The sequence below is a fragment of the Macrotis lagotis genome, chromosome 4 (assembly GCF_037893015.1).
Source record: "Macrotis lagotis isolate mMagLag1 chromosome 4, bilby.v1.9.chrom.fasta, whole genome shotgun sequence".
In the NCBI taxonomy this organism is placed as follows: Eukaryota; Metazoa; Chordata; class Mammalia; order Peramelemorphia; family Peramelidae; genus Macrotis; species Macrotis lagotis.
Genome location: NC_133661.1, coordinates 124,735,758 through 124,758,995, shown reverse-complemented (window position 1 = coordinate 124,758,995; position 23,238 = coordinate 124,735,758). Strand labels below are relative to the sequence as shown.

At 37.5% G+C, this 23,238-nt stretch overlaps 1 protein-coding gene across 1 annotated transcript in view; it reads left to right on the top strand.

The window, feature by feature from the left end:
* Positions 1-18,923: 18,923 nt before the first annotated feature.
* Positions 18,924-23,238, top strand: part of SEMA4B (semaphorin 4B) — a 66,230-nt gene continuing 61,915 nt past the window's right edge. The window contains exon 1 of the mRNA XM_074236211.1: positions 18,924-19,040. Within this exon, the coding sequence (XP_074092312.1) occupies positions 18,924-19,040 (117 nt within the window). The remainder of the gene's footprint in view (positions 19,041-23,238) is intronic.

Genomic DNA, 23,238 nt, shown 5'->3' with positions numbered 1-23,238 from the left:
CCATGTTGCTGACAACGTTTTTCTGGTTCTGCTCATCTTGCTTAGCATCAGTTCATGCAAATCCTTCCAGGCTTCCCTGAATTTCCATTCATTCTGATTTCTAATAGAACAATACACTCATTATTTCTTACATCAAAATAGCAGTGAAGAGTCAGATAGGATTGAATGAATAAATAAATGAATCCTCCAAAGACTGTCTTACAGGTCAGTAACTTCATGAAGACTCTCCTGAGGTGCCCAGTCAGCAGGGAGGTCTCTCCCTCCCTTGAACATCTGTGATGTATTGTTTCTACTATTTATAAAGCACTTATTTTTTTCCTTAGTTAATAATGATTCATACATGTGTCTTACCTTCCCTATTTGAGTGTACTTCCCAGAAAGCATGTACTATTTTATCTTTAATCCCCTTCAATGTTTATGGTAGAACCATGTATATGGTAGATCCTCAAAAAATGCTTATTGAATTGAAAGCTCCCTTCCTGGGCTGATTCTATAATTAAGAAACTGTTTGAAAGTTTCCATTACTGAAACAGGAAAAAGAAATTGCCATCTAGTGCACCTCAAGATTGCTTCTAGATAGGAGCTTTTCCATTATATTCCACTGTGGACATAATATTCCAGGGAAGTTGGGTGTCTTAGACTTTTTTTTAAATTTTGTTTTGTTTTCTTTCCCAGTGGCTGAGTGAGCTGGTGCAAGATTGTAGCTGGCCAGGGGCAGCTAGGTGGCACAGTGGATAAAGCATCGGCCCTGGAGTCAGGAGTACCTAGGTTCAAATCCAGTCTCAGACACTTAATAATTACGCAGCTATGTGGCCTTGGGCAAGCCACTAAACCCCATTTGCCTTGCAAAAACCTAAAAAATATATATATATTTTATCTGACAGTTTTCAGAGCTCCACCTCCACAATTCCTGCAGACTAAGCAATGTTGACAGCTCAGTCCCTCAGTTTGACTATCACAAAAACTCTCCCTAAGTGGAAAGGAAAAAGAGGAGAAAGCAATGTCCCTCTTTGTCATTAGTGTATTATGTACATGGTAGTGTTCAGTGTATCTTCTAAATGATGCTATAATGACAGATATTAAGTTATGAAAGAGATTGTCTTGTTTTATATCACTCAGGTTAGGAACCATGAAACTAAAAGCTGACCCTAGGAGTCTACATTTTCAATTATTCATCATATTTTCAAGTACGCACACACAGCATTCTAGATCCTGTGAAGGGACAAGACGTATTTTTGAGATAATGCTCTGCTCTCTATATTATGAGGCTGATACAAGAAATCTATTATTTGAAATTACAAAGAATTAGAGACTGCACAGAACAGAGATAGATCAATAATAAATCTAATCACATTCACATAGCCTAAGGAGGTCATTCTGTTCACAATGCACCATTTAAAAATTATTATTGCATTTGTATCCACCTTATTTAACTATCTTCACAGATGTCCTTTCCTCCCCCAGTTATCATTTCCACCTCCACTTACCCTACTTTCCACTCTTCTGGGGGGGGGGTGATTTTTGCAAGGCAATAGGATTAAACTTGCCCAGGTTAAACTTGTCATGCAGCTAGATAGTTAAGTGTCTGAGGTCTCTCAAGTCCTCCTGATTCCAGGGCCACTGCTCTATCCATCAGACCACCTAGCCACCTCTTTTCCACTCTTCTTAAAAGATACACAAGAAGGAAATAAGGAAGTAGGAAAGGAATTACAGAATTCAATACATATGAGAAAAGGGAACTGAAATAAGAAAGGAAGAGGATAAAAGCCTATGATTTGTGACTGATTCACAGAGCTGCCAATGGCCACGTGGGACTTTTCTGGACTGGGATAGTCCTGACTTCTGGCAGTATTTCTCTTTAGCTTACGACTCCTATCCTGTACCATGAAAGCCACCAAACTGCCAAAGTACTTCCTCCCTTGCCACAATCCATACAGTTCTTCCTGAACTTTACCTCCAAAAGTTTAAGGGGCTCCAGTGGACTGCTAGAGGAAAGGAGTTGCTTCTGAGACTCTTATGTACCAGAATATCTTTACTGATCATGAATCCTGGGGTCAGCAATAGAATTTAAGGTGATTCTGATAAAATTGGAAATAATAAAAAAGGGTTCAGAGGGGAATCAATCAAAGGATGATAGAATGAGAACTGGAAGGAAACTTTGAGATCATCTAGTCTAAATAGTTCATTTTACAGAGGACAAAACTGATGTCCAGAGAGAGAGGAAATGATTTGTGTGGTCACATATACAGGAAGCAGTGATTCTGGGATGTAAAACTAGGACTCCAACAGTTCCAAATCCAGTACTTCTTTTTTCTTACTATCTCATGCTATTTTTCAGGACATTCCTGGAAAATAACACACCATCAGAAAATGAGGGGAAAAAGGAGATCTTAGGGTAGTATCATGGAGAGAGTATTGGATTTGAAAATTAGTGGACATGAGGTCAGATTAATTCTACTTCTGAGTAACATTGCGCAGGACTCAAAAAAAGTTCTCTGGGCTTCAGTTTATTAAAAGTGCAAGCTTATAGGGTTGGATTACATGATCTCAGTGGTCATGTATGATCCTGTAAAAGCCCAAGCAGAGACAGATAACATAAGGAATATTGCCTGGATTCCAAGAAGGTAGTTGTAGGGGTCAATCTGGAAGGAAAACAAATGTAGTGATGCTGAACTACCACTTCCTCTTCCTCCCAACCCCTCAGCCTTTTATCCCCAAACTCTGTGCTACTTTTGCAAATTTCCCTTTTCCCTCTTAGAAATCTTATGATTGTAGATTTAGAACTAGAAGATCACCTTTGAGATTATCTCGTTCAACTTCTCCCCATCCCTTATTTTACAGATTAGTATTATGAAATTTCTCTTATATTTATATATAAGCATGATATTGGGATATGTAAAGAGCATTATGATAAGTGGAAATAATGAGCTGTCTTCTCAGATTCAGTATTAGTTTTGCTGCAATACCTCCCCATATTCCAATTCAGCACTAAAATATCCCAAATTATATGTCAATTTTGGAGACAGAGCAAAGAAGATCAATGAAGAAGAAGAATAATAGTTAGAATTTATATAGTACTTTAAGGTTTGCAAAGCATTTTTTCATGATCTCTTGTTCCTCACAGTAACCCTACAAAGTCAAATTGTTACCTCCATTTTCTAGTTGAGTAAACTAAGATTGAAAGACTACATGAGCAGTTAGGGCTGAGGCAGATGCTATGAGGAATACTATATAGATCTTAGCACTGAGGCTGTATGAGTCAATAGGGCATGAGATGGTGTTAGGACAAGTGCACAAATACCCCTCCTCCCCAGAAATCCCTTTTTCCTCTTGAGTTCTCTCATGGGAACCTGAAACCTTTTCCCCTGAGCATGAGGATAGACTGTTTCCCTTCTTTTGTTTTAAATTTTTTTCTTTATAAATAGTGTTAACTATAGGTTTTGCTAGTCTAGGTTGTTGTTTGTCCTTCATTCTTGAAGAGAACCATGACATCAGGGATAGAATGGCATGATATGTAAGTGAATTGGATTTAAATGAGGGAGGGTTGTGCAAGGTTATAAGCCTCACTTTCTCATCCAAAGCCATCTGAGTTGAATGGGCCAGATATGACTATAATTACTGGGAATGCAGTAAGAAAGGGGTAATTGAAAAGCTAGTATTCCTGGACAAGAAATTTTACATTGTAGTGTTTTGCCAGAGTGTTCTTTCTAACTGGATATTGAGAGCTAAAAAAAAAATCCCATAGCAATGAAAAAATGAGTCAGTAGTAGGATGGGGGGGCAAATATCAGTGATTGCATTACATTGCTAAACCACTCCACATGTTACAAATGAATAATGAGAAAAAAAGATATGGCACACAATTGAAACAATTTAATTTTACCTAACTAGTGATGATGTTTATCCTTCATTCTCAAAGAAGATCATGACATCAAGGAGGTAATGCTCTGACCACCAATGAATTGGATTGGGGGGGGCGGGGGAGGCTGTGCTATCAGCATCATTTTCTCCTCCAAAACAATCAGGGTCTAGTGGCCAGATATGAATCAGGACAACTGGAGATGGTTGGGGATTTGAGGTAATTAGGGTTAAATGACTTGCCCAAAGTCACACATCCAGTAATTGTCAATGTCTGAGGTCAAATTTGAACTTAGGTCTTCCTGACTCCAAAGCTGTAACACCTAGCCACCCTATTTAAACAAGTAATTAGCAATGAGAAATAAACAACAGGAATCATATTGACACAAATTTTTAAAAATTAATACAAAAGTTAGGTATTGCAAATCTATTGTCACATCAGAAAACCAGAACCAAACCACTTATTAAGCATTTACTATGAGCAAGAAGGAAGCCTCAGTCAACAAACATTTTATCTTTTATGGTCCTCCTTCTATTTTTGCTTTCTCAGGCCTTTCCTTCCCTTCAATACCTGCTTTCACAAAGGAATCTGACAAACTCACACTAACAATAGCAATAAATATTTATTAAGCACCTTACTACTGTCTGCAAGCTCTGTGAGTTCCACATACAGACAGAATGGTTTGGCATGTAGATGTTGTGATTTAAGAACTGATAAAACATCCTTTGGCTTAAACGCATTTCCCCTTTGGGATTGCCTCAGTGCTTGAAATTTCCAACATTAGTCACTTAGTGTTGTTGGCATCTGTTTAAATATAAATGTTATTTGAGGGGTAACATGTTAATACAGGTGAGCTATCATATGTAAATACCTTAGTTCATATTGTTTTATCAACTAAACAGTCTATCCTGGCTAGTAATTTTTGACAGGGAAGAACACAAAAGAAAAGCTTTTGCAAATGTTTTGACTGCCCAGGTGTGACATGAAATAACCTGAAGATTCTGGGTCCATTTCAAGGTAACTGGAGTCATAGGGAGGATGGGGAACACTAAAAGAGAAGGGATTGAGGTACAGAAAAGAGAGAAAATAAACTCACAATTTTGTCCAAAGTCTTTCTAATGAGTGACCTTGGGCAAGTCTGCCTCTTTGGGTCTCAGCTGCCTCCTCTACGATTGGGCATGGGAGGAACGAGAGAGGTAAAGAATTGTTCCAGAAGGTCCTAGCTCTAATAACATTCTAGGATTTAATGAGAATAAAATCAACATCCAGTTCATATTCTGTTAACAGCACATGTTGCTATGGGTAAGCAAAGTTTTATTCATGATTATTAATGTTTAATTTCTTGGTGCCCTTCTTTACTGGTCCTCTTTCCCTCATACTTGTCCCCCAGTCAAATTTTAGCTAGGTCCTGAATCTAGAGCTAGGTCCTTGATGTCTTTTCTTTAGCTCTTGGCTATTTAACATTCCCATTGCTACCAATTTTAGGTTGGAATATCTTTGGAATGCACATGCAGTACATTGTGGTTAGCTGTTTATAAACTAAACCCTGTCAGGTGTTTGCAAGGTCATCTGAAGCTTGGAAAGGAGAACAGGACCATTGAGAGTAGGCTACCAGCACTCCAAGAGTTTTTTTTTATTCAAGTTCTTACCCTTTTGCTCCAAGCCTCAGCAATATCTGTATTCTTGGATTAATTCTGGGAGTGATTTTTTTTTAAAGAAAGGTATTTTGACATCATTATCATTTACCATTGTACCTCCCCTTCCTACCTTTTAAAAACATCTCATGTAAAAAAAAAAGTATAATTAAACAATACAAACCAATACATTGACTTTGTCTGATGACGTCTTTTTCTATACTTTAAAGTCATTTTCTCTCAGCCAAAACAAAGGAAGCATCCTGAAATGAACTCATTGATCAAGTTTCTGAAGTTGATCGGGGTGGTTTTCCCCTTGCCTTTTTGTAGTTATTGTGGGAATTCCTTTATACACATATCTTTGAATTATTTTCACTCTTTAACCCTGAGGAGATCCATTCCATTTCCTTTCCATTCTATCAATCTTTTTTACCTCTTTATAAACATGAATTCAAACCCACCACCTCCAGGAAGACTTCCTGACTTAACTCCTCTATTCTTTGTCTCTTTAACATGCATTTTTCTGGTATATTTGCTTGTTAATATTCCTAAGTTATTTCATGTGTGTTCCCCCCTTCTCACTTTTTAACTGCTCACAGCTCAGTCAATTTCACCCATAGGCATTAGTTTTTTCACACATGTTTAACACAGTGTCCTAAATCTCTCCTGTTGCTTTAATGACTCTTGTCTAGTGAGTTTACTCAAGAAAATATTTTCCTCTTCTTTATGTGTAATCCAAAACTAATGCTAATCCTAAAACAGTATAAATAAATGAGCGATATGAAGGATATGAAAGTGATACATTGGGGCAGCAAGGTGGTGTAGTGGATAAAGCACTGGCCCTGGAGTCAGGAGTACCTGGGTTCAAATCCAGTCTCAGACACTTAATAATTACCTAGCTGTGTGGCCTTGGGCAAGCCACTTAACCCCATTTGCCTTTCAAAAACCTAAAAAAATAAAAAGTGATACATTTATAACAAGGAAAAGGAAAACTATTTGTTCTGATATGTAATTATAGATACTATAGATATTATAAATATATTATATATAATTTTAAAAACTAGTGCCTTCAACCTTAAAAATGGTCCTTTTAGACTGTCCACAAAAGTCGTCTTCTACAACTCCAAAGATTTGCTTGTTGTTGTTTTGTTGTTCAGCATTCTAGAAGAGGACAAATACCATCAGAAGAGTGATTTACAAATGAGAGTTTCATTTAAATGAGGCAGAACTGTGCAAACTCACTCTCTCCTCCAGAATTATCAGTGTCCAGTGGATGGAAATCTGGCTTCAGAACCAGGAAGAACTTGACTCAAGTCCTTTCCCTAGACTAGTCAATTAACTCAATGCTTTAAATAACTCTCCAAGCAGCAATGGCAGACACTGGCCTTTTTAAACTAAGCTCTTTCCCAGGTCTCAGTTTGTCTGAGACAACATCCATTCAGTGATTAAAGGACAGGTAAGAAGTGAGGCAAAAGAGGGCCTAGTTTGCCTTCAAGAATCAATCGGGGGCAGCTAGGTGGCACAGTGGCTAGAGCACTGGCCTTGGAGTCAGGAGTACCTGAGTTCAAATCGGACCTCAAACACTTAATAATTACCTAGCTGTGTGGCCTTGGGCAAGCCACTTAAACCCATTTGCCTTGCAAAAACCTGGGAGGGAGAGGAACCTCAGAATTTCACAACTCCAAAGGACTCATGATGGAAAATGTCATCCACATCCAGAGAGTCTGAATGCAGATAAAGCATTTTATTTTCACTTTTTTGTGGTTCTTTTAGCTTGTTTCTTCTTTCTTAGCATGACTAATACAGAAATATATTTTACATGATTGAATATATATATAACCTTTATCAAATTGTGTGGTAAGGGAGGGAAGGAGGGACAAAATTTGTAGCTGCAATTTTTTAAAATGAATGTTAAAAGGAAGGGCAAACAACAAAAATGAATGTTAAAAAAGTATTTACACATACCTGGAAAAAATAAAATACTATTTTAATGTTATAGTCATGTTGCAAAAGTAAACATAACCATCCCCCAAAAAAAGAATCTTTAAAATAAAGTAAAAAAATATGCTTCAATCTAAAATTACTATTTTTTAAAAAAAGTCCTGTGCCACATCATCCTCCTCTAATTAATCTTGTTTTCCCTCAAGTGTCAACATTCAGGAAAATAATCCATTTCTTATTCAATTTTGTTTTCTGTTTTCATTACTAGTATCATCCCACCATTTTTGATGGGCTAGTCTAGATATCTAAAGGCCAATTATCAGTAACAGAACCTCTATGGAAGAGACAGCATTGCATGGTTAATGGAAATTTGCCTTCAAAACCAGGAAGAACTTGAGTGCCTTAAACAACTATCTTAAATTATAAGCAATAGAGAAAGTAACAGCCAACCTGCATTTGAAGAGGACATTTCCGTAGGTGGAAATTCCCTATATTATTGAAATTATGGATTTAGTCCCTATTCCTTCTATTGGAAAACATGTTCTAAGTAGTAAATAATTGGTTTACAAGTGGGTTTTTAGAGCACAATCTGCCTGGATATAGATGACTTCTTGTAATTCAGATATATCAGATATAATTATTCTTTTACTAACTTGACCTTAAAAAGTGTACATTCTTTATCAGATTTTAAATATAAAACTGGAAGGAACTTCAGAAGCTACAAAGTACAGTCCCTCTCCTCCCAACCCCCCTCCCATTTTATAGATGAGGAAATTGAAGGCCATGGAGATTTAGTGACTGACTATATATGTAGTAAAGCAGAGAAATGGGATTTAAACCTAGATTTTAAGATTCTAGACCCAGGGCTCTTACCATTATTCCACACTATTATCTACATTTGCCTAGCTTCATTAGATCTCTGAATATCATGTCCCATGTCTCCCAGGGCTCCCTGGACTAAATTAAATCAAAACAAAAAGAAACTATCTATAAAAGCAACTTTCCTTATTATTCAGGATGATAGAAATAATATCTACCAGGGTTCTCTGACCAGCCCTGCCATGGGTTAGAAAAAATCTAGGACTTAATTGGTCCTAGGGGTAGTGTAAGGCTCAAACCATACCTCCTATGACAGTTTCCTGATAGTGTCTGACTATGCTGATTCAATTTTCTGTCATCTAAGATATTAAAGAACAGCTAGGTGGCACAGTGTAAGGAAGGTCAGACCTAGAGTCAGAAAGATTCCTCTTCCTGAGTTCAAATCTGACCTCAGACACTTACTACTTATATGACCCTGAGCAAGTCATTTCACCATTTGCCTCAGTTTCCTCCTCTCTAAAATGAGGTGGAAAAGGAAATGGCAAATCACTCTAGTATCTTTGCCATGAAAACCCTAATTGGACTCACAAAGAATTATACACTGAGGAAAAATGGCTAAACAAGGTATAAAAGGTCTCACCTATTTGAGGTCAGGGCTTCTGAAATTTGATGGATATCTGAAAACTAATTGAATCAACATGCCCTATCCTGTGGACCAGATAATTTTATATGGAGATGTCTATGGAAACTAAGTGCTATTGTATCCTTGTATGAGAAAATATTACTTTGTTTAAGCCTATGTCTGTGTGGTTGGGAAGCTGAACCACCTCTACCTGCTGCTTAGAGATCTTTAACTAAGGACATCAGCTATGCTGATCATATCTGAAGATTGATGCAGGAAGTTTTCTCACAATTATACATCTCAAGAAACCTACATGACTTATTTGAAAACTGGTCCCTTGGGATCAATCACTTACTGGTTCCTTGTTTCTTTGAAAGAATATAAATACCACTTGGGGTAGGGAAGGGGAGGATAGTCTAGAATAACTCTTTTTCTGATTTAAGGGAATTGCACCTGTTCGTTCTCCCCATCTCAATTTGGAAAAGCTCTAATTTTTCCTCCAATTAGAAATCAAATCACCTAATCTTATATCCTGTTAATTAGTTTTTCTTTATGCATAAAAAACTTTCTCACCTGATATTTGAGGTCCAGTATCCCACTGAGAGGGTCCTCTTCTAAATTTGCTATTTAATTGGCATGCATTGCTTAATAAATTGATATGCTCAGAAGCCCCAACCTTTGTTTCCTCAGTAATTTCAGATTTCACTTGTCATACCTGATGCATATTCTTACTTTGTTAGGGCTAAGTAAACCTCCTTTTGTTAATCATTTAGCAACCTTCAAGTGTCTCATCATGTCCCTGCCAAGATCAGACTTACCTCTAATGCCCAATAACCTTCCTTAATTTCATCCAATGTGGAATCTTATCTCAGGAGAGGCTATCCTTTTTGTCTGATCTAGCTTTCCCCTCTTCAAGAATCTAGTGGCTGCAGACTAGCCAAGTTGCCAGCTGTGTTTATATCTAAACTTAGGTAATTTTATAGTCAATGACTCATGTATCTCCATTCCATCTTGCCCAGGGCCTGGCAGGTGGTATCTCCCTCCCACACTTAACATTCTTCTCTTATGACCCTGTTGGCCTAAAATGTAGTTAACCACAATTAGGTCTTCTCTTCCAGCTAAAGGTTTCTTCCCCTTTCATAACACACTTCTATCAACTCTATAACACCACAGCCAAGGGGATCTCTATTTGTCTTAGTGACTCTCTTAACCCTCCTTAAAGAAAAGAGTTAGTCCCACCTTCCTATTCTCAAACCTGTACAGCCATTATTCCTAAGGAGTAACAATTCATGTCACAGATAGTAATCAGAGAATTCTGCTGCTTTGGCGATGTTCACCAAAGCCAAGAACTGAGAATTCCTGAACTCTTCCTCTAGAGTATGGTCCATCACCCTCATATCTACTAAGGACCTAACTTCTTGGGGCCTAAAGCCACTGAGATCATAAACTTAGAAACTAACATCCTCCTTTCTAGGTTGTATAGTCTACTAATTTGGTCCTAGCAAAGGAACCTCATACTCCGATGATTTTTTTTTTAATTCATAGAATAAAAATGTGTTTATAGAGCAAATACTATAGAAAATGTATGTGGACTCAACACAACCCTAGGTCTCTTTACCTGTGTCCATTGCTTTTTTTGTTTCTGAATTGGAAACCCTTAAAAAGTATGTGCAAAGGAACCAGAAAAATATTGTATACCCTAACAGCAACATGGGGGTGATGATCAACCTTGATGGAGTTGCTCATCCCTGCAGGGCAACAACCAGGGACAATTTTGGGCCATCTGCAATGGAGAATAATCTGTATCCAGTGAAAGAATTATGGACTTTGAACAAAGACCAGACTATTTACCGTCAAATTAGGAAAAAAAAGTTATATTATTAAGTAATTTTACTATCTCATACTTTATTTTTCTTCCTTAAGAATATGATTTCTCTGTCATCACATTCAACTGAGATCAATGTATAACATGGAACCAATGTAAAGACTACCAGAATGCCTTCTGGGGGGGGGCGGGGAGGGAAGCAAGAATGGGGGAAAAATTTTAAAACTCAAAATAAATAAAATCTTTCTTAAAAAAAAAAAAAGGACATGCAAAGGACATGGATTGACTGCTGACCCTGAAATCAGGAGAACCTGAGTTCAAATATAATCTCAGGGTGATTGATGTTTTGGCCTTTGTTCTTGAAGACAGCCATGATGTCAGGGATATGAAGCCATAATATGCATGTGAATTAGATTTGCCTCCTCCAAAGTCATCTAGGTCCAGTGGTGAGTTGTGATTCAGGACAACTGGAGATGACTTGGGATTTGAGGCAATCAAGGTTAAATAACTTACCCAAGGTCACATAACTGGTAAGTGCCAAGTGTCTGAGTCCAAATTTGAACCCAGGTCCCTTGACTGTTGGTCAGGTACTCTATTCATTGCACCACCTAGGTGGCCCTAGTTGTTTCAGTTTTCTCATCTGTAAAATGAACTAGAGAAAGAGATGGCAAAGCACTCTAGTATCTTTGCCAAGAAAACTCCAAATGGGGTCATGAAGAGTCAAACACAACTGAAAAATGACTGAACAACATAGCTGTAGTGCATTTTGTTTTTCTTATTAACTCAATGGATGGGGGAGGAGGAGAATTTTGAACTTAAAATAAAATATAATTAAAAAACTAAACAAAAACAAAAATAGTCCATTCAACAATCCTAAGCAACTAATCTTGCCCAGAACTTTATAGGCTAATTCCAGCCTGAGGTTAGGATCTATGGAATTTTATCCTGGGATATATAAGATGATCTGAAGTCTTTTACAAATACATTAATCTAGGCTAAGCAGACTCCAGCCACCTTTAAATATATTAATCTTGAGGAAGATTTAAAAGGATAAACATAGGAGATGTTAAAATTACTTTGGAGTCAAGGATTATACTTAATGGACTCATTATTATAAATATTTCTATTTATATGCCCTCCCACCCCAACCTTGTGCCTTTTGGGGCAGAGAAGCATAGTCAAACTGGAGTATCTTACTCTTCAATCAGATGGCCAATTTAGATCACACTATAGTATGTTTGGAGAAGGAAATCTTTGCCAAGAAAACCTCAAATGGAGTCACAAAGAATAAGATTTTAAAAATGACCACATGGTAGGATACTCCTTATCTTAGTAGGCATTTTGTCAAGTAGAAGAGGGTACAGGGACAAAAAGTAACAATGATCATAGCCTCACCTACAATTCTTGTATAGCAGCTGAAGTGGTAGTTTCAATAGTGGGAAGGAAAGCAAACCAAATTAGGCAGTGGCAGAATGATGAGAGTGGGTAAATAGAAAATTCATCTCTCTTTTGAACTTTTGTCCTTTAAACTATTGCTCCCTGCTCCAGTTCATCATCCACTCAGCTATCAAAATGATCTTTCTAAAGCTCAGATCTAAATGTCATTCCTCCTATTCAGAAAACTCTAGCAATTGCATCTAGTCTCAAGGATCAAATAAAAATTCCTATTTGACTTGTAAAGTCTTTTATATCCTGGCCATTTTCCTACCTTTCCTTGTTTTTTACAATTTAATTCCTTCAGCCTACTCCACACTGGCCTCTCTACTTTTTCTCACAGAAGACACTCCACTCTCTTTACTTTAGTGGCATTTTCACTAGTTAGTCTTTCTCCATGTTGGAATTTTATCCCTTCCAGACTCCACTTACTGGCTTCCTTTAAGTTTCAAATAAATTCTCACCTTTTGAAATCCTTTCCCAATCTCCTTAACATTAAAGGAGATTAAATGCCTTCCATCTGAGATAATTTTCAATTTATGCTACATAAGTTGTTTATATATAATTGTTGGCATGTTGTTCCCTTTATTAGAGTGTGAGATCCCTGAGGATTGTTTTTTACTTTCTTTGTATCTTCAGGGTTTAATAAATTCTTGTTAACTAGTCTTGACTGGACTCTAATATCTTTCAGGCCCTCAGCTTACAGAGTGTTGGACTAGATATCTAAAGGTCTAAATTAGGATCCCATATTTCACCAAAAAAAAGTCAATACAATGATCCAGGACAGTTCCAAAGGACTCATGATAAAAAAATACTATACACCTCAAGGAAAAAATAATGCATTCTTGAGTATATATTGAGCATATTTTTTACTTCATTTTTTCTTTTCCTTTGTTTTATTTTGTTTTTTGCAACATGGTGAATAAGAAATATATTTTGCATGGTTTCACATCCATAGTTAATATCATATTACTTGTCTTCTCAATGGGTGGGTGGGGGTGCTAGAAATAGGAAGAAAATTTGAAACCAAATTTTTAAAAATAAATGTTAAAATAAAATTTAAACTTTTATATGTGCATAAATCTATTTCTACAGATTTATGTCTTTATCTACCTATCTATAAAGTCTAAAAGACTTGTGACTTTTAGAGGCATTATAGAATAGAATAAAGAACACTTGATTTGTAACCAATAGAGATCAAATCCCAGCTCCATTTTACTGTGTGATCCTGGACAAGTTACTTGCATTCTCTGTGTCTGTAAAATTGGAATAATAATACTTGTATTATGATCTGTGGATCCTTTCTTAGTTTAGAGATTCTTAGAAATGATAAAGCACAATACAGTGTATGCTGAATGCCCAAAGACTAATATGGAGAGGTAAGAAGATAAATTCATTGTAGAGAGAGATCTCTGAAAGCTTTTGTGGAAGAGGTAGGATTTAAGCTATAGCTTGGCATCTAAGTAAGGTTTTGATGGAGACAAATGAGATGTTTGAAGTGTTTTCCTTTTTCTTTTCTTTATTGCTTTTGGGTTGGGGAAGGATATTTTGCATATCATTATGTCCCTGTTAAATACTAAGCAAATAGTTATCTCTGATAAACAATGTAAAGCAATCTTTGTTGTATTGGGCAATTGTGATTTCTGAACATATGGAATTCTATAAGATCAGAGTCATGTTGACTGTTTTGAGGCTCTTTTCTATATGGCAGTGCTTTTTTGGGGATGTTATTTTACTCATTATTTAATGTCCTTTATTTTATGTTTGAAAGTCTCTCCTAGTCACTTGTGGAATTTGTTGTTTGTCACTGGAATTGTTAAATTTAGCCACCATATGTCTTGGAGTTTGCAAAATGGTTTTTGTTTTTGTTTTGTTTTTTGTTTGTTTTCTGAAAAATATCTATAGATTTCTTCAATTGGCACTTTATTTTCTATATTCAAAAGTTCTAAGCAATTTTCTTTTTTATGTCAAACTTTTATTATATCTTAAATAAAAGTATATTTAATATAATTTCTATTTTGCACCCAAGTTCCTTTCAGTACATTGATTTTAAAAATTAAATACAAAAGGGACACAGGTTGGGGAGAGCTATACCAAGGATTTCATGGGGGGATTTTTTTTTTTTGCCAAGTCCAGTAGGCAGTTTTCTTACATTATATTATTTAATTTTAAAATTTTTATTCTTGTTTCTAAATCCTGTTTTCAAAATCAATATATTATGTTTATATAAAGATAAATAGGTTCTCTTTTTTGGAAAGGCTATGGGGATAAGTGACTTGCTCAAGGTTACACAGCTAGGTAATTATTTAGGTGTCTGAGACTGGATTTGGGTTTTTTTTAATATTATTGTACTTTGCTTCTCTTCCTTTAGATTTTCCTTTATTTCATATATTTATATTCTTAATCAGTCATTTACTCTTTCACTTATTTAGAGAAATTTGCTGTCCTGAATTCAAGTTGTTCTATTCTGTCTCTTGTTTCTGCTGTGTTGACTATGTATCCTGCTTGCTATTTGTCTTATCTTCTCCTTTAAAGATTCTTATTTCTCTCTTGACCGATTATGGAACATCTTGCTTTTGTTTTTCATGCTCTTTTGGTTCACTACTACTTAATCTATTTTTCAAGATTTAATTTCTTTGTCTTACAGTATTTAGTTAAAATGTTTGGACTCATTTAGATGTCTTAGTGGCCATCTTCCCTTCTCTTTTTTTTTTTTTGTTTTATTTTGTTTTTTTGCTTTTTGCATGGCAGTGGGGTTAAGTGACTTGCCCAAAGTCACACAGCTAGGTAATTATTAAGTGTCTGAGGTCATATTTGAACTCAGGTCCTCCTGACTTCAGGGCTGGTGCTCTATCCACTGTGCCACTTAACTGCTCCATCCCTTCTCTTTTTTTTTTTTTTTGTTTTTTTAGGTTTTTGCAAGGCAAATGGGGTTAAGTGGCTTTCCCAAGGCCACACAGCTAGGTAATTATTAAGTGTCTGAGACTGGATTTGAACCCAGGTAGTCCTGACTCCAAGGCAGGTGCTTCATCCACTACACCACTTAGCCGCCTCCCATCCCTTCTCTTTTAAATTATTTCTTGTTAATTTATCTGGGTGTGTTTTAGATTTTTAGATAAATTTTTTTCTCTCCTGACATCTTTGGTAATTGCAGCCTTCTCTTTCTATTCCTCTATTACTTACTTTCTAATTTCTTCTCCTTTAATGGCAGATCCTCCAAAAGGCAAAACTTCAAAGCTCTCAACCTCTTCTAACATTGAGCAATTCATTTTTCACTATCCTTAGTTCTAGCCCTAAGTAATATCTGGAGGGAAAGAACTGGTTCCAACTGGATGCCGGTCCCTTTTCCTTCAGTTCTGGTATAATCCTACTCATATTCTAGTGCCCTGACACATTTCCCTCTGTTCTTTAGTTCTCTGGATTAAGTAAGCTATTTCCTTAGGGTGAGCATGCTTTCACTTTTCTATGCCTTCCTACTCTCTCCCCTTCTATAAGGACATTGGGCAGAGTTGAGGTACGATGTGCTGGCAAAACCTGCCATTGGCACCAAGGAAATTACTGGATGGATCCCAAAACACAAGATGGTGCATTGAGTTAAGCTGCCCTACCAGAACATAGGTGAGGAAGATGTGTTGAATGAGCTTGTCAAAGATTAGAGATTAGCCTTAATCTATTCATCTATTAGGTTGTTATCCTGTATTTTAACCTACAGAAATAATTGCAATGGCTTTACCTCTTGATTATAATTCCTATAATGGAGAATTTTGAGAGTTTATGAGGACAGCAGAAAATGCAAAATTCTCCATTGTGTGGGTCATATGATCTGTAAATTGGAACTTTTAAAAATAGTATTTTATTTTTTCCTAATTACATGTCAAGAGAATTTTTGGCATTCACTTTTTTATAAGATTTGAGCTCCAAATTTTTCTCCCTCCCTCCCCTCCCCTTTTCAATTTAATCTAGGTTATCCATGTGCTATCATGTAAAACATATTTCCATATTAGTCACAGTTGCAAAAGAAGAAACAGATAAAAAGTGTGGGGGGGAACCACAGAATCAGTTGAATGTAGAAAGAAATCTATCTTATCCATCTAGGGAAGTAGGAGGGGAAGAAATTGAGTAAGGGGGTTTTCAGAAAGAAAGGGCAGATTGGGATAGGAGGTAGACAGAAGCAAAACACTGTTGAGAAAGGAAAAGGTGAAAGAATAAAGAATAAAGTAAGTGAAAAAAGTATAATTCAATCTGAATTCAGAGTCTATCAGTTCTTTATCTGGATGTGGATTTAATTTTTCTTCATGACTCCTTTGTTCTTGTCTTGGATTGTAATGTTGTTGAGAAGAACTGAGTCATATATATGTGGCTGACACTGTGTATGGTGTTTTCCTGGTTATGTTCATTTCGTTTTGCATCAATTCATACAAGTCTTTCCAAATTTTTCTAGTGTCTGAAGGTCTGTCATATTTAACTTTTCTAATATTCTATTTGTCTCCTTAGTTTCTTTGTTGTTTATTTTTGTTGGATTTATCAAGTTCTGAGAGAAAGTTCTACTTTCATTTTATGCGAGAGTTCATCCTATTCACATTCAGAATTATGATCACTAACTATGTATTTCTCTCCATTCCATTTGTTTTCTCCTGTTTGTCCTATCTCTCCTTTTACCTCCCCCCCCTCAACAGTTTTGTTTCAGTCAACCTACCTCCTCCCCCAATCTGCCCTCTCTTCTGTCAGTCCCCCTTCCCACCCCACCCCACTCCTATCCTTTACTCAATTTCTTCCCCTCCTACTTCCTTATTGGGTAAGAGATTTCTATATACATCTGATTATATGTATTATTTCCTCTTTGAACCAATACTGATGAGAGTAAGTACTGATGAACAATGCCCATCACCCACTCTCCCATTTTTCTTCCTACCATGGAATAATGTACCCCATTTTACCTCTCCCTTTCTTCTGCACCCAGGGTACTCCTCTTTCTCATCCCTTAATTATTTTTTTTATGTCATTCCCTCAAATTTACCTTATGACCATACCCTCTGCCTATGTATATTACTTATAACTGTTCTATTAGTGGTATAATTTTTAGTAACTACAAGTATCATCTTCCCATGTAGGGATGTAAACAGTTTAGCTCCATTGAATCCCTTCTGTTTCTTTCTCCCTTTTTCCCTTTTTAGACTTCTCTTGGGTCTTGATATTTGAAATCAAATTTTTCATTCAATTCTGGTCTCCTTATGAAGGTCTGAAATCTTTTTATTTCCCTTGACATATTATGTCTCCTGAGCTTTTGGGGGGGGCAAGGCAATGGGTTTAAGTGACTTGGCCAAGGTCACACAGCTAGGTAATTATTGTGTGTCTGAGACTGGATTTGAATTCAGGTCCATCTGACTCCAAGACTTGTACTCCATTCACTTCAACACCTAGCTGCCCTTCTTGAAATATTATGTTTGAATTTCCTAGGTAGGTGATTCTGGGTTTTAGTCCTAGCTCATTTGCCTACCAGGATATCATGTTCTATGACCTTCATTCTTTTAATATTATAGCTGCTAAATCCTATGTAATCCTGATTTGTGGCTCTCTGATATTTGAATTTTTTCTTTCTGACCACTCCCATTATTTTTTCCTTGACCTGATAATTCTGAAGTTTGGCTATAATGGTCCTTGGAATTTTTATTTGGGATTTCTTTACTGAGTTGACCAGTGGATTCTTTCAATGCCTACTTTGCCCTCTACTTCTAGGATATCAGAACACTTTTCCTTGATAATTTCTTATAAAATGCTGTCTGGATCCTTTTGAATATAACTTTCAGGTAGCACAACGATTCTGATATTGCCTCTTCTGGATCTGTTTTCAATGTCAGATGTTTTTCCAATGAGGTATTTTATATTTTCTTCTGTTTTTCATTCTTTTAGCTTTGTTTGATTATACTGATTATACTGATGTTGTAGTTTCCATTTGCTCAGTTCTAACTTTTTTTTTTTTGCAAGGCAAATGGGGTTAAGTGGCTTGCCCAAGGCCACACAGCTAGGTAATTATTAAGTGTCTGAGGTCAAATTTGAACTCAGGTACTCCTGACTCCAGGGCCTGTGCTCTGTCCACTTTGCCACCTAGCTGCCCCCTCAATTCTAACTTTTAAGGAATTGTTTTCTTCGGTGAATTTTTGTATCTCTTTTTGACCAATTTGACCAATTCTACTTTTAGGTAGTTGTTTTTCTTTTTCCAAGTCATTGGCTCTTTTTTCATGATTCTCTTGCAACACTCACTTCTTTTCCCAGTTTTTCTTCTGCTTCCCTTATATGATTTTTAAGCCCCTTTTTGAGGTCCTCTATGAATTCTTTCTGGGTTTGAGATCACTTCTCATTTTTCTTTGGGGCTTTACTCAACTCATAGACATTTTAACACTTTGGCCTCTTCTGAGTTTTTATCTTGAACTTCTCTGCCACCATATTAACTTTCTATTGGGGGGGTGGCTAGGTGGTGTAGTGGATAAAGCACTGGCCTTGGAGTCAGGAGTACCTATGTTCAAATCCAGTCTCAGACACTTAATAATTACCTAGCTGTGTGGCCTTGGGCAAGCCATTTAACCCCATTTGCCTTGCAAAAAAAAAAAAAACACCTTTCTATTGTCAGATTCTTTTGTTGCTATTTTTTGCTCATGTGTTTGCCCTTTTTTCCTTTCTTTTCAATTTGAGCTCTGCTTCTGGGTAAAAGGGCACTGTCTCAGGCTTCCTTTGCCAGGGGCTTCAGGCTCTGACTGGTTCCCTGGTATGCACTGATGTTTCCCTGAGGCCCATGGGAGTCCCTGTGTCCAGTGCTGTGCTGAGGGGTTGGAGTGTGGTGGGCACTGTTAGAGATGATAAGGGTCCTGGTGCTAAGCTGGAGACCTATGTCTGGCATGTGCTTCAATCGGTAGGGTGCTTCTGCATTGGCATCTGCCTGTTCCCAAGGGGTTACACTGAAGTGTTGTTGCTTCTGAGAAGTCTGCCCATTTCCTGGCTATGCTCAGGTAAGTGGGGGTTGGGCTGGGTCTTGGTGTAGATGTTTGCCTGATCCTCCACATTGGGGCTCAGGATCTCCCAGTGTTTTGTTGAGGTGGTGCTTGCTGTTAACATATTGGGACACTTCTTTTTCTGGACTGCTCTCCCCTTAAACCTGTGTGAGACAGACCTTTCCTACCAATCTTCCAAGTTTTGGGGGCTAAAAGATTATTTCACCCCATCTTTTTGCTAGTTCTACTGTTTTAGGATTTGCTTGGGAGCACTATTTTCTGATTGTTTGGAGGTGAATTTGGAAGAATTACAGTGATTTAGTGTTTACCCTGCCATCTTCCCCAGAGTCATTCAATTAGAATATTTTGAACCAGCCACTTTAAGACTGAGTCCACTTTCCCCTTAGACTAAGTGTGTACAAAAAGGAAAATATGCCTCCTCATATAGGAGAATATTTTTATACTTCTATCTTTGTTATATTATATTTACATGTAAAAGAATACTATAAATATCTTTTGTAAAAGTTATCAAGTGAGGGGCAGCTGGGTGACGCAGTGAATAGAGCATTAGCCCTGGAGTCAGGAGGACCTGAGTTCAAATTTGATCTCAGACACTTAATAATTGCCTAGTCGTGTGACCTTGGGCAAGTCACTCAACCCCATTGCCTTGACAAAAAAAGAGTTATCAAGTGATTGATATTGGGGAGATATCAATGGGTTATTCAATATTGAGGGAGCACACTTAATGAAAGCTCATGAATAATAGGACTAGAAAACCAAGGCTTTTGGACAAAAAGCAGGCAGGCTACCCAGCTCCCATGTACTTTCTCTAGCAAAAACCTGAAATTCATATCAGACAGAATAATGATCGAGAAATCCAATGAGAATCACAGTAGATGACTTTTCCACCCCAGAACTGCACAAAATGCCCATGAACAGTAGGAAAGGGGAAGGTCAGACAAGTCAGCACTGGCACAGGCAAACAAGCCTAGTTCCCTGGTATAACCAGGCAGAGACGTGTACTGCCTGCAAGACATCACTTGAGGAAGGGCAGTAGGAATGACCTGGAGAACTTGGAAAACCTGAGTGATTGGAATACTCCAGAGTGAACACCTTGGAAGTCCTAGGGCTCTAACATCTCTAGCAAAAGATCCATGGGGGCCTAATCCCGAAGAGGTGGTCAGTGCAAGAATCCAGAGGTCTCAGGATAAAATCAGGTAGAGTCAACCAACCACCCACAGATATGCCAGCAAATATTTAACATCTAGCTATTCAAATCCAGAATCCACATTTAAGCTTTATCTACAGCATTAGTATTTTTTCCATTGCTTTTTTTTTTGCAAGGCAAATGGGGTTAAGTGTCTTGCCCAAGGCCACACAGCTAGGTAATTATTAAGTGTCTGAGACGGGATTTGAACCCAGGTACTCCTGACTCCAGGGCCATGCTTTACCCACTTTGCCACCTAGCTGCCTCCGTTGCTTTCTTAAGTCTAGACAAACAAGAAGATAATAAGCCAAGCCCAGATCTGTAGCTTTTGCCTTTTTTCTCAGGTGCAAATACTCACACTGCAAAATTTAATAATCAGTTCTTTTGGGCTCCAACACATCCCTACAACCATCCCTCCCAAAAGTGCAGCAGGATTGTGGAGTTTGGCCCAGGACCAAAGTCTCAATTCAGGACCTAGAGCTGGAGATATGAATAAATCAAAGAAAACCTTGACTAGTATAAATATTATTTGGAGAGCTAGAGATTCCCCAAAAGAAGGAGAGATAATTCTCTAATAGCTGTAAACAGGGACTCAGAGCCTGGAACCTGGCCAGCCAGGGTGAGTGGGGTCTGGTAGAGAGTAGCCCAGAGAAGGTGCCTTATAAGTAAAGTAAACATTGTTATCCCTGGACTGAGAAAGCAAAAGTGAGTGTCTAGGGGCGTCTAGGTGGCCTAGTGGATAAAGCACCGGCCCTGGAGTCAGGAGTACCTGGGTTCAAATCCAGTCTCAGACACTTAATAATTACCTAGCTGTGTGGCCTTGAGCAAGCCACTTAACCCTGTTTGCCTTAGGGAAAAAACCTAAAAAAAAAGTGAGTGCCTAAGGCGGTGGAGAGTGGGACTCAGTCAACAAACATTTGTTTTATGCCAGACACTACTATGCTAGGGCAGCTAGGGGACACAGGGGAATAGAGCACTGGCCATAAAGGCAAAAGGATCTGAGTTTGATTTGGCTTCAGATACTTACTAGCTGTGTGACCCTGGACAAGTCACTTAACCTTATTTTCCTTAGTTTCCTCAACTGCAAAATGAGCTGGAGAAGGAAATGACAAATCATTTCATTATCTCTGTCAAAAAAAAACACACACCCACCCCCACAAAGAAGTTATGAATAGTCAGACATGACTGAAAAACAACTAAAACAATAGGCACTGTACTAATGCTAGTTATATAAGAAAAAAGAAAAACAAACAAAAAATAGTTCCTGCCCTCAGAAGGCATACATTTTTTTTAATCTCTTTTTTTTTTTTTTGCAAGGCAAGTGGGGTTAAGTGGCTTGCCTAAGGCCACACAGCTAGGTAATTATTAAGTGTCTGAGACCGGATTTGAACCCAGGTACTCCTGACTTCAGGGCCGGTGCTTTATCCATTACACCATCTAGCTGCCCCAGGGCATACATTTTAATAGGGAAAACATGTAACTATCTAGATATATACAGAATAGTAATATGGAAGGTAATATCAGAGGGAAGCCACTCAAAGTCAGAAGAGTAGGAAAGGTCTTATGCAAAAGGTGAAATCTGAGCTAGATTTTGAATGAAGCCAGGAAAATTAGGAATAGGAGGAGGTGATGATGGAAATCGTTCCAAGCATGGGGGACAACTGGGGCAAAGAGAGAGTCTATAGATGGAATGTTCTGGGCAAGGGACAACAAGAAAGCAGGTGATGCTGATTCTTGAACTACACAGAGAAGACAGAAAGAAGGAAAGCCCCAAGGACTTTAAATGCAAAACTGAAAATTTTCTATTTAGTCCTGAAGGCAAGAGAGAGTCACCGAAGTTTTATGAGTAGGGGAGGTGACATGGGGCATTGGGGTATTCCATGACTTTAGGAAAATCAGTTTGACAGCTGAGTGAGGGATAGATTGAAGTAAGAAGAGATATTCTAGGGCAAGCAACCAAAGAAGGCAAAGTTGTTGTTCTTAGTCTACCTAGCATACACACACACACACATATATATTTACATGTATTTGTGTATATTTACATGTATATGTATATATTTACATATGTATATATATGTATGTGTGTATATCTGCACTAAATCATGGTTGTAAAAGATATAATTGTTTTTGGCCAACCAGTCTCCCTATATTTAAAAGAAGACAAATTGCTAAATAAATGATAGGAGAGGTATAGTTTAGAAGGAGCAATGAGAAACAAGGAGGTATGCCTACTTCTATTTTTGACCTAGAATGTCAAGGGCATGAGAAAAGAACCTCTAAGTATTAGAGAAAAGACCAGGAAAGTGTGGTATTCTAGGGAAATCTAGGTTCCTATTATTATTATTTTAGTTTTTACAAGGCAATGGGGTTAAGTGACTTGCCCAAGGTCACACAGCTAGACAATTTTTATGTATCTGAAACTAGATTTGAACTCAGATCCTCCTGACTCCAGGTCCAATGCTCTATCCACTGCACCACCTAGCTGCCCCACCTAGGTTCCTATTATTGATGCAACATAGAGTGCAAGGTGAAGAGAGTTAGAATGAAGAGAAGTTAAACAATGAAACAGGAATGCCAAAGAACCTGAAAATACACAGGAAAGTGTACTTTCCTGTAAAAGGCTGTAAACTGTGAAGGGTTAGAGCCAAAAGGAACAGAAATAAGAGTATGGACAAAAGTAGCAGGAGGAAGAGATTTTTCAATTCAACTGGTGACTGAATCACAGGAATAAAGGGACTAGGAATCTGTCTATCATTACTTGGGGAAGAGCAAGTGGATCAGAATCCCTCCACAGAATCCATCCTGTGACTAAGCACCAGTTTATTTATGTGCAAATATGATACAAATGCATAATTCAGTAGTTATTCACTAAAATCTTATTAATAGTTCACTTTTATATGGTGCTTACTAAA